This window comes from Vidua macroura, chromosome 1, assembly GCF_024509145.1.
Source record: "Vidua macroura isolate BioBank_ID:100142 chromosome 1, ASM2450914v1, whole genome shotgun sequence".
Classification (NCBI taxonomy): domain Eukaryota; kingdom Metazoa; phylum Chordata; class Aves; order Passeriformes; family Viduidae; genus Vidua; species Vidua macroura.
In genome coordinates, this window is record NC_071571.1 from 46,136,454 (window position 1) to 46,149,922 (window position 13,469).

The following is a 13,469-nucleotide window of genomic DNA, read 5'->3' on the forward strand; positions in this document are numbered from 1 at the left end:
GTGGATGCACGGGTGGAACTGGGCGCCTCGAGAGTAAGAGGTTCCTGTGCGGGGTTTGAAGAAGAAAAAGAACAAGGCACTGAGTGCTTAGGGTTGGTTGTTTTTATTTTTTCTCCTCTCAGAAAATACAAAAGTAATGTTTCTCTTCTTTGCTCTTCCCCCCAAATACAGAACGAAGTGAGAGAGCCCAACGGCCCATGGCGCCGCTTCCCAAACTACATTTCCCAAGCTCTCTCCTGGGCGGGGCGTGGGGCGGTGAGTGGTTGGTGCTGGCGGCGGGGAGAGGAGGATGCTGGAGATGGCGGCGGCGGTGGGAATGCGCTTGTAGCCCTGCTGCTCTGTGCCTCGCCTCGGGCCGCGACTCAGCGAAGAGCTCCTGTGGGGAAGCGGGCCTGCCGCCCCGGGGCGGCTCGGACTGCGCTGTGCCAGGGAGCTGTCGCCTCCCTCCCAGGTAAGCCCCCGGCGGGCTCCGTCTCCCTTCTCCCGCTCCACGGGGATGTGTGTCTGTATGTGTGTGTCCGTGTCCGTGTCCGTGTCCGTGTCCGTGTCCGTGTCCGTGTCCCAGGCTCGGTGTAGGTGCTGTGTGTGCTCTCAGGGACTCTGTGAGGGAGGGCAGGAGGGAGTGAGAGGGTGTGTGTGGAGGGCTGCGCTGTGCCAGCCCGCACTCGGCGGCAGCAGGTTGCCTAGCGGGCATAGTGACGGGAAAAAGGTGGAAAATACGTGGTTTTGTTTGTCGGACTTGGCTTCCTTGAAAGAGGAAAGGCGCGGGCTTGCAGGCTGCGTTTGTTCCGAATCCCGTCTTTTGCCCTTCTTCCCGCTGGAGCTGCCGGTGCGTGGCAGCCCCTCGCCTCCTGTTCTGGCTGTGGGATCGAGTGTGTCCGGGTCCATAGGCACGGGGCTGTGAGTTTTGAACTAGGATAATGTTATTGTCAAGCTGCCCGCAAAGGGATTAGTCTCCTCGCTCCTTCCCTCCCCGCTTCTTAAAATAACATCAGGTAGGGAGCAGAAAAGCTGATTTGTGCCCTGTATGACCGAGTTCTTTAGTCGTGTCACTGGAGCATCTTCAAGGAGATTATGCAGTGGAAGTTTTGATGTTGTCTGTTTATCTGTTTATGTCTCCATTTACTTGTCTAAAAATAATTTCTCTTGCAGAAGACTTGCATCAGAATTTTTTTTTTTTTTTTTTTTTTCTTTTTGCTGGTACTCCTTGGTAAGAGAAGACAACTCAGTTCTGTGGCTTTGAAAACTTTTTATTACTTAGTGCTTGTAATAGAAGGCATTTAGCAGTTTTTAAAAGTCTGTTATTTTGTTGCAGTTTCTTCATATAACTAGCAGTGTCTATCACATCTAATTCAACTAATGACTGTAAGATTCCTGATGTTGTTTTCTGAACTGTATAACCAGAAAGTCCAGACACCTGGAATTAATATTTATTTAACTCACACTAGTGCAATGTGAAACTGAGAGGTATAATATACTTAAGGAAACCTGTTGCTAACAAAGAAGAAGTTTTTTGTATAAACAATTTCATGTAGTAGTATAAACTTTAACAATGGTTTGTTTCCTTTTCAGTAAAGAAGAATGTCCTTGTTTAAAGCTAGAGACTGGTGGTCCACCATACTTGGAGAAAAGGAAGAATTTGACCAAGGCTGTCTGTGTGTTGCTGATGTTGATAATAGTGGCAGTGGGCAAGGTAAATTCAGACTTAAAATTGCTAGCTTTTATGCCACACAGCTATAGGTTGCTTTGACCAATGCATGGTGAAAGCTTGATAGCCAGGCTAGTTGGCTAGTTAGTTTTAGGTCTCCTATCTTTAATGTGTCCTTGTAGGCTTAAAAAGACAAATTTGGTGCTCTCTATCTTTTTATATTTGTATGCTGCTCAATATGTTTAATTCTTGCTTGTGTTCACTAGTAAATTCTCTCAAGTCTTATTCCATCAATGGTAGATATTTTTAAAATAAACACTTTTCAGTTAGTCATGGGAGCAAACACATTGTGACTTCTAAAAACCTAAGGGGAGAAAAAAGGAAGGTGAGAGCTAAAAAGTTAAGAATTTAGAAAAACAAATAAACAACCCTTTTGATCTGGGAAGTAAATGACTCTGCTTGAGCAAACCCTGCGTTTCTCTGTAGTCATTAATAATGTGAAATTATCTTTGCTGTCAGGGAGGGGTTTTGTGTATTTTTAAAAATGAATAAATTCTTGGTGTCTTTATGATATCATGCCACCTTGGAACTTTGTTTTTGCCTGTCTTTTAAATAACACCAGGGGTGGTGATTCAGCCACTTCCCCTAGCAGTCTCTTCCAATGCTTCAAAACCCTTTTGGTGAAATTTTTCCTAATATCCCATCTAGGTTTTACAGCCCCTGGTGCACCTCTAAAACCCTTCACTGGCTTTGTTGCCCTTCTCTGGCCATGCTTTACCACCTTCATGACTTTTTTGTAGTGTGGGGCCTAAAAACTGAATACAGTATTTGAGATGCAACCTCACCAATGCTGAATACAGGGGGGCAATACTTCTCTGGCCACACACTTTCTGATACAAGCTAGGATGCCATTGGCCTTCTTGGCCACCTGGGCACATGCTGGTTCATGTTGCAGCTGCTGTCAACCATCACTCTAGGTACTTTTCTGTTGGGTAGCTTTCCAGCCACTTTTCCCCAAGCCTGTTGTGCTGCATGGCGTTGTTGTGACTGAAGTGAATGACCTGGCACTTGGCCTTGTTGGACCTCATACGACTGGCCTCAACCCATTGTTCCAGCCTGTCCAGATTCTGCCATAGAGCTATCTTACCCTCCAGCAGATAACCCTCCCACCCAACTTGGTGTCATCAACAAACTTACTGAGGGTGCACTTGATCCCCTCATCCAGGTGGTTGATAAAGATGGTAAACAGGACTGGCCCCAGTACTGAGCCTGGGGAATGTCACTTGTGACCGTTCACCAGCTGGATGTAACTCAATTCACCACCGCTCTCTGGGCTCAGCCACCCAGCCACTTTTGTACCCAGCAAGCAATACACCAGTCTAAGCCGTGACTATCCAGTTTCTCCAGGAGAATGCTGTGGGAAATGCTGTAAAAGGTTTACTAAAGTCGAGGTAGACAACATCCACAATTTGTCCCTTTTCCATTAAGATGGTCACCTTGTCATAGAAGATCAGCTTGGTAGAACAGAACCTGCATTTCAGAACCCCGCTTGCTGAATTTGATCCCCTGGTTGTCCCATACAAGCTGCATGATGGCACTAAAGATGATATGCTCCATGACTTTCCGAGGTCAAGCTGACCAGCCTGTAGTTCCCTGGTCAGTCAGGACTGATAATAAATGATAGAGAGTGGCTTGGTGAGCACTTCTACTCTCAGTGTCCCTGGGTGGATCCCATCCAGCCCCATAGACTTGTGTTTGTATCTAAGTGATGTAGCAGAATGCTGACCATATCCCCTTGCATTATGGGGGCCTCATTCTGCTCCCTGATCTTGTCTTCTTGCTCAGGGGCTGGGTACCCAGAGAACTGCTGTTGTTCTGTTGAAGACTTAGGCAAAGACAGTACTAAGTACCTCAGCCTTTTCCTCATCCTTTGTTATTATGTTTCTTCCCATATCCAATAAAAAAGAGGTTCTCCTTGGCCATCCTTTTGTTGCTGATATATTGATAGAAACATTTTTAGTCTTTTATGGCAGTAGCTAGATTAAGTTCTAGTTGGATTTTGGCCATTGTAATTTTCTTCCTGCATAACCTTACGATTCAGCAGATTCAACCCCCCTGATTCAGCTGCCCCTTCTTCCAAAGGTCATATCTCCTCTTTTTCCTGAATTCCAGCCAAAGCTCTGTGCAGCCAGGATAGTGTTCTTCCCTGCAAACTTGTCTTTTGGCACATGAGGATGGCCTGGTACTGTACCTTTTAAGACTTCCTTTGTTACAAATGTCCAACCTTCCTGGACCCCTTTGCCCTTCGGGACTGCCTTCCAAGGGTCTGTGTCAACCAGTCTCCTAAATGGGTGAAAATCTGCCCTCAGGAAGTCCATGAGAGCAGGTCTGCTCCTTCCTTCTCTAAGAATTGAAAATAAAATTTTGTGATCGCTGTGCCCACTACAGCCTCCAACCATCATATCACCTACAAATCCTTCTCTGTTCACAAACAGCAAATCCAGTGGGGCACCTTCCCTAGTTGTGTAAGGCAATTATCTTTCATACACTCCAGAAATCTCCTAGACAGTTCCTTTCTGCTGTGTTATATTTTCAGCAGACATCTGGTAACTCGAATTCCTCCATGAGAGCAAGGACTGGTGATTGTGAGACTTCTTCAAGCTGCTTGTAGAATATTTCATTGCCTCTTTGTCCTTGTTGGGTGGTCTGTAACAAACTCCAACCATGACATCTGCCTCATTGGCCTTTCCCCTGATTCTTGCCCATAGACTCTTAACCCTATTGCTGCCATCACTGGTGCTGAAAGATATTCGTGTATCTGCAAAAATTGTAATCACTAAAGTTAAACTAGAAGACGAAGCATAATGAACATTAATTTAATCATGTCAGTATATCTTTTTAGGGTATTATTTGAAGCACTCTGCAGGAAATTGAATTCCACATGTGCATGCTATTGTGGTGTGTAGTATCCTATGTGTTGTTTTTGTTTGTTTGTTTGTTTTTTAGATAAAGTTATTGTAGGTAGTTATAAGGGATATCTCCGAATCTTTAATCCACATCCTGTGAAACCTGGAGATGAAGTACAACCTGAAGACTTGCTCTTGGAAGTGCAGTTGCGAGAGCCAATATTGCAGGTGGAAGTGGGAAAGTTTGTTTCGTAAGTAAATGGCAGGCTGTGGTGCTGTTTATTTAAATCTTCGATGTGATTTTCTTCCTTTGCTTTGGAGGGTGAGTTTTCAGTTTCTAGATGGACAGCAATTATTCACATCTATGACTCCTATAATATGCATTTGGTCTGCTTCTTGAATCATCTTCATATAAGAGAATTTTTACTTAAGGTATATATAGAGGATAATCTTCCAAATAGTTATACAATTTTTAGAAGTATGTAGAACAGGAAAAACTTAACATTTAAAGTTATCTTTTAAGGTGTTAAGAATACTTGACTAACTTGTTATGGTCTAGGATGTAATACTGGTCAATTATTTCCTGTTTGATTGAGGATAGAAGATCCTTAATTCCAATGAATTTAGTGGAAACAAGTGGCCCCAGGTAGAGGAGAGATACTGTGACTCTAAGGAAAACACCTTATAGTTAATTGGCTGTAAGAGAATCTGCTTAAGAGAACTTTATTTTAGAAATTAATTCTTGAAGGATTCATTTTAATTTTGAAATGAACTTCTAATACTGTGGCATGAACCTTATTTAAAAAATGAAAGTAAAGCCTGTACTAACCATGGAGAAGATTTGTGCTCTGAGATCAAAGAGTCAAGTACTCACGGAGCGACTGTCGTGGTTTGACATGGAAGTGAATTTTTTTCAGGAAGTTAGGTCAGACTAATCAGTGGTCAGGTTTGGATATTGGCACCTGGAGTGACCAGTGAAAAGTATGGACACGCCTTTGAGAACACAGGGAGTTACAAGCAAGAACTTTCAGGGAAGCTGTCTTTTTTAGTTCTAGTCGTCAGAGAGTGCAGACTCTCCCCTGCCCAGTCATGGGCTGGGTGGGGGAGGGGAAGCCACGCGGCCTGGTTCAGGTAGGCTGAGGGGGCTGAAGGTCTGGAACTGAGCCAGCTTTTGCGGACAGAAGGGTGGAGAGAAGCGGAGATGCTTTTGTCCCCACCCCCCAGAGGGAAAGAGACAGAGAGCCTGACAGCACCTGGAAATTTGCTGGCAGAGGAGAAGAAGAAGGAGGGGGATGATGCCCAGTGTGAAAGTTGAGAGTTCTGGGCAGAGATTTCAGCCGTCCAAAGAGTCTGAACTTTTAACCCTATCCTGGAAAATGAAGGCTTTGTAAAATATTACTCCTCCTCGATTTATAGTAGAAGAGAGACAGTCCGGGACCTGAGATGTTAGAAGAAGAAATTTTTAGGTGGGAGGAGATGATGGAGTAGCATTTAGCTGGACTTTCCTTGTTAGCCATAGACTGAACCAAATTCTCCTGCAATAGAGACTGCATTTTAGGGAGATGCAGTAGTGACCCAAGGAGACCTGCTTCGGCAACCACCAAGACAAGAATGACAAGAACAGAGAAAAGCTGAAGAGGGAACAGTGATGCCCTCTGTCTTTAGGAAGAAAATTATCTCTGTTCCTAAACCCTTAGCCCCAGGAGAAAATAGGGGGGACTGTAGTCCCAAGATGAGAAGCTGAACTGTTGTCTCTTTTGGTCCATGGCAAAGCATCCTTAAAGGAGCCCTATGAGCAGTCTGTCCATGCACGGTGGTGAGAGCACTGTGACATGGAAAGGAGAGTGTCACACTGGCAGATTTTCTCCAGGCAGTTGCCATGTGTGACATGGAAACACAGGAAGTAGCAACTGTGTTTCCTGGGGAGGGGGGGTCTATAGCACAAGAGAGACTCCTCTCTCCCTTGATAGACTGAGTATTAATTATCTGAAGAGTAGTAATTTAATCAGGAATCCTGAGTGATGTTTCATAGTAGTTGTTTTGGAAATTAGGAGGAAGAGGGGTGTTTTAGAGAGTCTTCATCCTGAATTTAGTGTGTGTGTTTTCTATAGTAGTAGTAGTTTAATAAAGTTTTTTTCTTTTGTTATTAAGCTTAAGCCTGCTCTGCTCTGTTCCTGATAACATCTCACAACATTTATTTGAGAAAGTGTATTTTCATGAGGTCGCTGGCATTGTACCAGTGTCAAACCATGACAGCGACCCTTTGCAGGAATGATAATATCTTACTCTGTGAAATGAGCTAAAACATTTTCTGTATTAACAGCACAAGTACTTTGCTAGAAATACTATTTGTGTTTGGAGGAAGAGGAATGTGAGGGTTTGAAGGTTCCATGCAGCTAGTACAAAAGTGGATTTAAAAAATAGTAGTGTCTGATATTGCTGAATAATGCTTGTTTGGAGAGATGATCTGCATATCGTCCCTTCATGAAGGATTAACAGCACCTTATTTCAAATGAGTTTCAAACTAAACTGGGAAAATAATTGGGGTGCTCTTCATATTTGAAGCTCAAAATATGTCCTTAAAGGATTCATTTTGATTTTGAAATTAATTCCAATCACTTGAGCATGAATTTAGGAAGATCACTTCTTCTGAGTTTTTATGCTAGCATCTAACACCCAAACCTTTGCATTTGGCCTACACATGAGAGCAATTTCAACATGTTTCTTGAATTTTTATCCTATATGAATTCTATTTGAATTTATCTGAAAATTATGGTTTTTATATTCTTCTTTACAGTGGTACTGAAGGACTTCATCTGGCTGTGTTGCATTGCCAAAAACTCTGTGTGTATGCTGTTTCAGGTTAGTTTACAGATACAAGCTTTCCAGTGATTTTAAGTGTATTCTAAAGTTTGGATTAGGTTAATGTTAAACTTGGTATATACAGTGTTTGCTCATCATCACTGAAGATTTGCAGTCATGTTCTTTCACTCAAGCCCATGTATGAAGAGGAGACATTAGTAATTAGGTTTAGCATAGGGTTGCTGGTCTGCTCTGTGCCTGAGATGCTGTGATATGTGTGATGGTCTGTGGTTAGCAGTGATTGTGAGCAACTAGTTTGCATTATGGTTTTATGAATTGGTGTTATTGTTCTACATGCTAATGAACAAATGGCTGTATAATACCAACCTACTTATCTCTTTAAAAATAAGCAATTATGATTCTTTCTGAACTCAGAAGTCCAGATAATTTTTAGAAAGCCAGAACATTGGAAAGGTAGAAGAATGAGAAGACAGGAGGTTAAGACTGATAAGAAGGTGAAACCACTGTGTTTTGTCTTAAATCCTCTTTCTTCTGTAGCCTTTGGCTGGAAATTCTATATGATGTATTCTCTATGTATGTGAAGAGCCATGAAATGGCTCATGAGAGAGTCATGAAATACATATTCTGTGCTTTGATTTTTTTTCTTCTATATGCTCAGAGCAAAGCACAGATTTAAGAGATCTATTTATGGAACACCCATCTTCAAAATTCAATAGACAGCATGGTGGTGTTAATTTTCTCCATGCAGGGACACACTCTGTGATTTCTTTCATTACAAGAGCATGTTTTCTTGTAGGAGTAGCTTGTTTTCTATTTACAGCCTTGTAGTCAGGTTACAAAAATGTGCTCTCTTTGCCTATCTGGAGACACCTGTGAAAGTGGTCTTTGCTGAGGAGAGATTCTTAGAGATGTGCTGCAGTTTTTGTGCTTTCTCTTTGCTGCAGTAGTGTTTATGCCTTAGGGTTGTAGCCTACCAGTACAATTTTTATTAAAACAATTTATTTTAAAATTTGCATTAAGAGCATATGACAGTAAGTTTGGAAGTCTTTAGTAGTTATAATTTGCTGTTTGGTCTACATGGCTTAAGCAGTTAAGTAATAATAAAGATAAATTTTTTCTATCTTTTAATAGACTTTTCATACTAATCTGTAAGCATTCATGCTTTAATGGTAATTTCTGTCTGAGTGGGTACTCTCAAACTAGCTCCTTTGAGAAATAACTGTCATTACTTCTTTATGCTTTTAAGGCAAATTGCACTTTCATAAAGTGGAATCATTACTTACTTTATACATGTTATCATATCTGTTATTCATAATAAAAATCACTATGCTGCTTCTTTTGACAAATGAAAGCATCCTTCAGGGCTAACTAAAGTATGGCCTTAATACGGTATTGCAGTCAATATACAGAGACTGATTACTTTCTAACTTGTTTATCCTGAAGTGTTGCTGATTATCTAGTTACTACTCAGCAGGCTTTTTCCCCCTCATGTCTATTCCAATCTTTTCCCTAACGTAGGCCTGCTTTAGGAGTGATTGTTTAAAACAATGTTTGATTTGTTTGGAGAAATTGCCTAGAAGGTTAGCATAAGTTACAAATCTTTCAGAGAATGTTGTTTAAGTTGTTGTTGGAATAATATCTGTATAATTAAAGCTGTGGTAGGATTTAGTGCAAAACACCTTTTTCCCAACTGATGTGAGTGTTCTCAGAGGATTTTGTTTACTTTTTTTGTTTGCTAATATTAGTCGTTAAGTATTATTTTATGTAATGAACTTTACTTTCTTCATGGGGTTCAGGAAAAACTTGATTCTCGAAAGAGGAACTTCAGTTTCTTTAGAAAGACTTTTATTTTCTGTTAGTTGCTTGAAGGAGTCAGGGAGTTAAAATTCATGCAGACCTTTTCAAAGAATGTGACATATATCACAAAATTAGTTTTGTTACCATATGTTTGTCTTATATCTTTGCATTGCTAATCACTCCATTCAATTTCAGGCAAAGTAAAGGCAAGTGGTAAGTGTGCCCTAAACACAACTTTGTCAAATTGGAGCTAATGACCAGCTACAGCTTAATTTGAGACCAAGACTGTTGCAGCTGAAACTGGTTTTTGGATATAGTATATTTACCAAATAGCTAGGAATCGTAAGAATGGCCCTTTGAGCAGGGGTAATCAAAGCTTTTTTCCTGATCTTAGAGGTGTGCCCAACATGAAAAATACATTTAAATAATAAAATCTCAGCCTTTTGCGAGGTCTTTGTACCATGTATAGTATAATGAGACCTTATTTCTGGTTCTGACTTTTAGGAATTTTTTAACTTTGTGATTTTTTTTTTTCAGAAAGCAGCAGTGTAAGCCTACATATCTCAAAAGTCACTAGAAATTAAGTTATATTTTCTTCAGATTGTTTACACTGATACCCCTTTACTTCTTCCACAGTGTGTGTATCAAATGAATAAATATTTACCCTTTGTTTTTTTGTAGGAACTCACGGGAATGTGGAGCATGGGAACCAGTATCAGATTAAATTGATGTATGAGCACAATCTTCAGAGAACTGCTTGTAATATGACTTATGGCCCATTTGGTGGTGTAAAAGGTAAGCTTCTTGTATATTCTTTATCATTAGTTGTTTAACTGAATTTTGAAAGGCAGCATGATGCTATTGTCTAGAGGAAAACATCATTCTGTTCATGATGATACTTTTTATCTGATGCATATTGAAAATAACTCAAGTTGAAATGAGTGAAAAATATGAAATGCAGAGTAGTTGTTTTCTCACATTTTGAACTGGATATGAGTTTACAACGATAATACTGATTTTAAAAAATGTGACAAAATTCCTGGCTCTTTCTTTGTACAGCAAGGCTCTTCAACATCTAAAAAGAATTGTTTTATTCTGTGCTTTAATTCTATTTTACTTTTCTGTGCTTGCTTATCCTGGCCAAGTTAAAAAGTTCACATCTTCTTTTGCTGAACATAAGGTATCAAGTGTCTTGAAAGATATGAAATGCATATAATGTAATGTAATATGTAATGTTCTAAAAAACTACTTAAATTTAGATTGGGAAAATAGAACAGTGGACAATAATAATTATGGTGTATTGGTAGATTTGAATGATATCAGTATTTTTTGAACTTGTGGACTTGTTTTTGTGTCCTGATTTGGAAGCATTTAGATAGGCTTTGCATAACATCTCCTTTTCTTCAGAAGTAAAGATTGCCCAAAAATATTTGGGGGGTGGCAGTCATCAACAAAAATAGTGTCACTAAACTGTTGGCAGAGTGATAAGTCGCTTCCTGAGGCAGAAAGTCTCCTGCATCAATATGGCAAATGTAAGTAGACAGTCCCTCAGTTCTGTGTCTGTACTAACCTTCCAGTAATAATGCTACAATGCCTTAACTCAAACTCAGGCTTGTCCCTGGGCTTAAATTCAGCTGACCAAAATCCTTACTGATTGAAGAGATTTTCACCTACTAATTTCTTAACAGCTACCTTTGGGAAAATGGTCAGCTCATGTGGGTGAGAGTATCTTGGGCTATGAGTATCTTCAGGAGTGAGTGTGTATGGTATGGGTGTATTCCTGTTAAAAGCAGAAAGACAATACAGAAGTTCCTAAATCTGAGAAAAGGGAATGATGTTCTTTGACATTCTACAGTGGATAGTATAGGGGATAGTAAACTAAGTGTTGTGAGTGTCTGGAACAGTTCAGAAAAAATAAAACAAGTAACCATGTACCACCATGCAGTTCTGCAGAAGAAATTATCTGGATTTTTGACATGCATGTTTGTCTACTGTGGAGGTCTAAGTAGAGGTCTGACCACCAGCTCAATCTTGATGCCAGACCTGTCTCATGAGCTGTGGTGGAAGCAAGTAATCTGATGAAGAAGGTGTCTAGCATGCTAGAGAGACAGGAGGTAATGTTTACCATAGAACCTACTCAGCAAGACAAACACTTTTCAACACCTAGGATGGTCAAAATGAGGGCCAATCCTGACACAGCAGCAAGAATAGCAGAAGGAACTCTGGTAAGTTCTGTAAACTTTTCTGAGTTTTCTGTGTTAGCATGTTGTATTAATTACCTTTTCTTTTTTAATTCACCATGTTCCAGTTCACATATGTGTGTTTATTGCTGTTGGACAAAGAATGATCTCAAGTCATAAATAAACAAAGAAGGCAGGGGTTTGTAACGTAATGAATAATACATATTCATATTATAAGATCAAGATGCTTTCTGTTTAAGACTAAAATCTAGGAAAATTATAGTGAATGTTCAGTTACCTGATAGGAGGCTAGTAAGGCATGTGTTGAAGCATCAGAGAAATTGTTAAAATGGACACTGGGGAAGGTTCTTTTTGGGAAATGAAGGAATATCCTTTTTTTTTTTTTTTTTGATAGATATCCTGGTCTGAATGTTCTTTTTATGTGGCTTTCCTGGACTATCTGACTAGATTTCTTATCAAGGATGCTTTTAATCTTGCCCAAGCCTTTTGCAGTGAATCTATTTCAGTTTTTAAAAGTATCATCTTGAATATCTTGTTCTGTCCTTGAGACTTATGAAGGACACTATTGTGGTTTTATTTCCATCTCACAAGACCAGCCAGAGTGAACCAGAAAGGACAGCACGCGCTGTTAATTTTAGGAAACAAATACCTGTCCTGGTCTAGCCTGCCATGCTATCTATGTGTATCTATGTTTGGCAGATGTTCTTTTGTGCCATTGAGAGTCTGTAAGTAAATAAACATGTTTTTTTTTTTACCATCAGCCTTCCACAGGCTTCTCTGGAATTCTTTTCAGGCATCTGCTAACAGTATCTTTCACCTTTAGTAGAGGTTAATTCATGGTGGTGCTGTAAAGCCTGCAGCAATGAACTTGCTTTGCTAGCAGTCTGCCTTCTGCACCACAGTCTGGAAGTAGAATAAGAAAATACAGGGAGAGGTTTTGCATTTCTTGCAATCTGTTACTACTGTGACTAATATATGTCTTGCTGCTATACTCAAGCATTGACTTCGAAACAATGTGAGAGTGAAAGAGGCTCTTCACAGGTTATGTTCACAGAACTACTGAAGCAGATGCAGGAGAATGGCAGTTGAACAGAAGGAGGAAAGCATGCATACAGGGAAAGCATGCTGTGGGAGTGCTGGGGAGGAGGGGTGAATGTCAGTCCCCCAGGAACATGATTTTTCATCTGAGTAAGCAAAGAATGCTGTAGGAGGTGACACAGAGAACTTGATCTATGAAGTTGCTCAGTCTTGCTCAGATTTCTCTTGCTGAAGGTTGTGCTTTTTTTCTTTTTATGGAGCTCTTAATTGTATACCTTCGGTGGTAAAGCAGTGCATTCTACTCAGCCATAGGATTTAACACTAACAAAAGAAAAAAAAGATTGAGTTTGCAGTCCTGAGGGGTATGGGACAGGTGAAAAGTAAAGTCAGTACCATGAACTTCAGGCAAGCAAAATTCCCACTCTTCAAGGAGTTAGACCTGTGAAACTGCCTTCAGGGACAAGGTGTCAGAAAATGTCTGATCTTTGAGGATGCCTTCCATAGAGTGCAAGAGCTCAGGATCCCCAGGTGCGAGAAATTGGGAAAGGAAGGCAAGAGATGGACTGATGCCTGAATTTAGACCTGCTGGTCAAACTGAAGGGCAAGAAGGAAATGCATAGCCAGTGGAGACAGGGAGAGGTGACCTGGGAAGAATATAGGGATGCTGTCTGGTTGAGTAGGGATGGGGTCAGAAAAGCCAAGGTACAGATGGAGATGAACTTGGTGAGGGGTGCAAAGAACAACAAGAAGGGTTTCTACAGGTACATTAGCCAAAGGAAGGTCAAAGGACACAACACTGGCAAACTGGTAAGAGTGGATGAGTGGAAGGCTGAGAAATTCATCAACTTTTTTGCCTCAGTCTTCACTTGTAATCTGTCTTCTGGGGGGTAGTAAGGGAACAAAGTCTCTCCCACTGCAAGGGAAGATTGGCTTTGTGACCACCTCTGAGGAATCTAAGTCAAAGAGACCTGACTGAGAGGCATCCCAGAATCCTGACAGAATTGTCTGATGTAGTTGCCAGTCTCCATGGTTCTTGAAAAGTCATGGTAGCAGGTG

General features: G+C 40.7%; 1 protein-coding gene across 4 annotated transcripts in view; it reads left to right on the top strand.

Moving 5' to 3' along the window:
* BBS9 (Bardet-Biedl syndrome 9) overlaps window positions 1–13,469 on the top strand; it is a 299,597-nt gene that overhangs the window by 122 nt on the left and 286,006 nt on the right. For all 4 annotated transcript variants that reach the window (XM_053990445.1, XM_053990515.1, XM_053990680.1 and 1 more), the window contains exons 2-6: window positions 172–451; window positions 1,573–1,693; window positions 4,655–4,805; window positions 7,352–7,416; window positions 9,856–9,969. In XM_053990445.1, the coding sequence (XP_053846420.1) occupies window positions 1,582–1,693; window positions 4,655–4,805; window positions 7,352–7,416; window positions 9,856–9,969 (442 nt within the window). In that variant the 5' untranslated portion in view covers window positions 172–451; window positions 1,573–1,581. The remainder of the gene's footprint in view (window positions 1–171; window positions 452–1,572; window positions 1,694–4,654; window positions 4,806–7,351; window positions 7,417–9,855; window positions 9,970–13,469) is intronic.